This window comes from Gossypium hirsutum, chromosome D03, assembly GCF_007990345.1.
Source record: "Gossypium hirsutum isolate 1008001.06 chromosome D03, Gossypium_hirsutum_v2.1, whole genome shotgun sequence".
Classification (NCBI taxonomy): Eukaryota; Viridiplantae; Streptophyta; class Magnoliopsida; order Malvales; family Malvaceae; genus Gossypium; species Gossypium hirsutum.
In genome coordinates, this window is record NC_053439.1 from 7,165,249 (window position 1) to 7,168,027 (window position 2,779).

The 2,779-nt window shown below is 41.4% G+C and overlaps 1 protein-coding gene across 1 annotated transcript; it reads left to right on the forward strand.

Moving 5' to 3' along the window:
* LOC107950036 (uncharacterized) lies at positions 1-2,141 on the forward strand. The gene is made up of 4 exons (XM_016884785.2): positions 1-128; positions 894-1,133; positions 1,320-2,040; positions 2,124-2,141. Exons 1-4 carry the CDS (start codon positions 1-3, stop codon positions 2,139-2,141), a joined length of 1,107 nt encoding a protein of 368 aa, XP_016740274.2.
* The last annotated feature ends 638 nt before the right edge of the window (positions 2,142-2,779 follow it).

Below are 2,779 nucleotides of genomic sequence, written 5' to 3' on the forward strand. Positions count from 1 at the left end.
ATGCCTGGGTTAAGTATTGACATTGTAGTCCATCGCCTTCCTATAAGAGAAGATTGTAGGTCAGTGCAGCAAAAGCTCAGAAGGATAAGGCCTGATATCGTGTTGAAAATAAAAGAGGAGGTCCAGAAGTAGTTTGATGCCGGATTTCTGCAAGAAGTCAAGTATTCTGAGTGGGTGGCCAACATCGTACCAGTTCCAAAGAAAGATGGGAAAGTACGAATGTGTGTAGATTATCGGGATTTGAACAAGGCTAGTCCGAAAGATAACTTCCCATTACCCCACATCGACACATTGGTAGATAATACGTCAGGCTATTCATTATTTTCCTTCATGGATGGTTTTTTGGGGTATAATCAGATAAAGATGCATTCTGAGGACATGACAAAGACTACGTTCATTACGTTATGGGAGACGTTTTGTTATAAAGTGATACCGTTTGGATTAAAGAATACGGGAGCGACATACCAAAGAGCCATGGTAGCCTTGTTCTATGATATGATGCACAAGGAGATCGAGGTTTATGTTGACGATATGATTGCGAAATCTAGAACGGAGGAGGAACATGTGCAGGTCTTAAGAAAACTATTCATAAGATTGAGAAAGTTTCAGCTCAAGCTTAATCCAGCGAAGTGCACTTTTGGGGCCAAGTCAGGAAAATTGCTAGGCTTCATAGTCAGTGAAAAGGGAATCGAGATTGACCCAGACAAGGTGAAGGCAATACGAGATTTACCTCCACCTCGCACCCAGAAAGAAGTTCGAGGTTTCTTAGGAAGACTAAATTACATCGCTAGGTTCATCTCACAATTAACCGAGAAATGTAACCCAATATTTCGTCTTCTGAAGAAACATAATCCTGGTACTTGGGATGAAGAATACGAATAAGCCTTTAACAGGGTGAAACAATATTTGTCTAGTACTCCAGTGCTGTCACCACCTAGCCCGGATAGGCCACTGATATTGTATCTGACAGTGTTTGATAATTCCATGGGGTGTGTGTTAGGTCAACATGATGAAACGGGGAGGAAGGAAAGGGCGATATATTACCTCAGTAAAAAATTCACTGACTGTGAAATGAGGTTTTCGCCTATTGAGAAGTTGTGTTGTGCCTTGATTTGGACAACTCAGAGATTAAGGTAGTACATGTTATACCACATGACTTGACTAATTTCAAAGTTAGACCCGCTAAAGTATATGATAGAGTCAACTGCTTTGAATGGGAGGATAGCCCGGTGGCAGATCTTACTGTCTGAATTCGATATAGTCTATGTGAGTCAAAAAGCTGTAAAAGGGAGCGCAATAGCTGACTTTCTGGCCAGCAGGGCTTTGGAAGATTACGAACCGTTAAGTTTTGATTTTCCAAATGAAGACTTGTTATATGTAGCCGCTACTGAAGAAAATCCCCAAGAAGGTCACAGTTGGAAGCTAAACTTTGATGGAGCCTCGAACGCTGTAGGCAATGGAATTGGGGCAGTCTTAGTATCCCTGAATGGTAATCATTATCCTTTCACTTACAAATTGGATTTTGATTATACAAACAACATGGAAAAATACGAAGCGTGCATCATGGGTATTCGTGCAGCTATAGAGCAAAGAATCAAAGTGTTAGAGGTCTATGGAGATTTGGCATTGGTGATATACCAGTTTAAAGGTGAATGGGAAACGAGAGATCCCAAATTAGTCAGTTATCGAAAGTTGGTCCTTGAATTGATTAAAGAGTTTGAGGACATTACTTTTCGCTATCTTCCGCGAGACGAAAACCAGATGGTTGACGCACTGGCTACTCTAGCCTCCATGATCAAGGTGAACAGACAAGAAGACATAAAGCCTATCCAAATGAGTATCTATGAAGCCCCAGCTCATTGTCATAATATAAAAGAAGGAGAAATCGATGATAACCCTTGGTATCAAGATATACTACGTTATGTAAAAAATCATGAGTATCCTGGCCAGGCAACGGAGAATGAAAAGAGAACTCTGAGAAGGCTAGCCACTGATTACGTCTTAGATGGGGAGATCTTATACAAGAGGGGAAAAGATCAGGTACTGTTAAGATGTGTGGACGCCGTGGAAGCAAAGAAAATTTTAGAGGAAGTACATGAGGGCATCTGTGGAATGCATGCCAGTGGGTTCACAATGGCTAGACAGATTATGAGATTCGGGTATTACTGGTCCACCATGGAAAGGGATTGCATCAATTATTCCAAAAAGTTCCATAAATGTCAAATTTATGGTGATAAAATGCATGCACCTCCTTCGCCTCTTCATGTCATGACTTCTCCATGGCCTTTCTCCATGTGGGGTATGGATGTCATCGGACCAATATTCCGAAGGCTTCAAATGAGTATCGTTTCATATTTTTGGTTATTGACTACTTCACCAAATTGGTAGAAGCTGCTTCGTATGCTAACGTTACAAAGTCATCAGTCAGTAAGTTCTTGAAAAGAGAGATCATATGTCGATATGGAATGCCTGAAAGAATCATATCCGGTAATGCGTTAAACTTGAACAACAACTCAATAGCAGAAGTCTGCAGTCAATTCAAGATCAGACATCACAATTCATCGCCGTATCGCCCAAAAATGAATGGTGCAGTGGAAGCGGTGAATAAAAATATAAAGAAGATTGTGGGGAAAATGACCGAGACTTATAGGGACTGGCATGAGAAATTACCGTTTCCTCTCCTTGCTTATCGAACGCCAATCAGGACCTCCACCGGGGCAACGCCTTTCTCTTTGGTCTATGGTATGGAGGCAGTTTTGCCCATCGAAGTTGAAATCCC

Coding starts and splice junctions, on each gene's coding strand:
- LOC107950036 (XM_016884785.2), top strand. CDS start 1: ATGCCTGGGTTAAGTATTGACATTGTAGTCCATCGCCTTCCTATAAGA. Junction 129..893: donor ATAAAAGAGGAGGTCCAGAA/GTAGTTTGATGC, acceptor AGCCTTTAACAG/GGTGAAACAATATTTGTCTA. Junction 1,134..1,319: donor TGGACAACTCAGAGATTAAG/GTAGTACATGTT, acceptor TCTGGCCAGCAG/GGCTTTGGAAGATTACGAAC.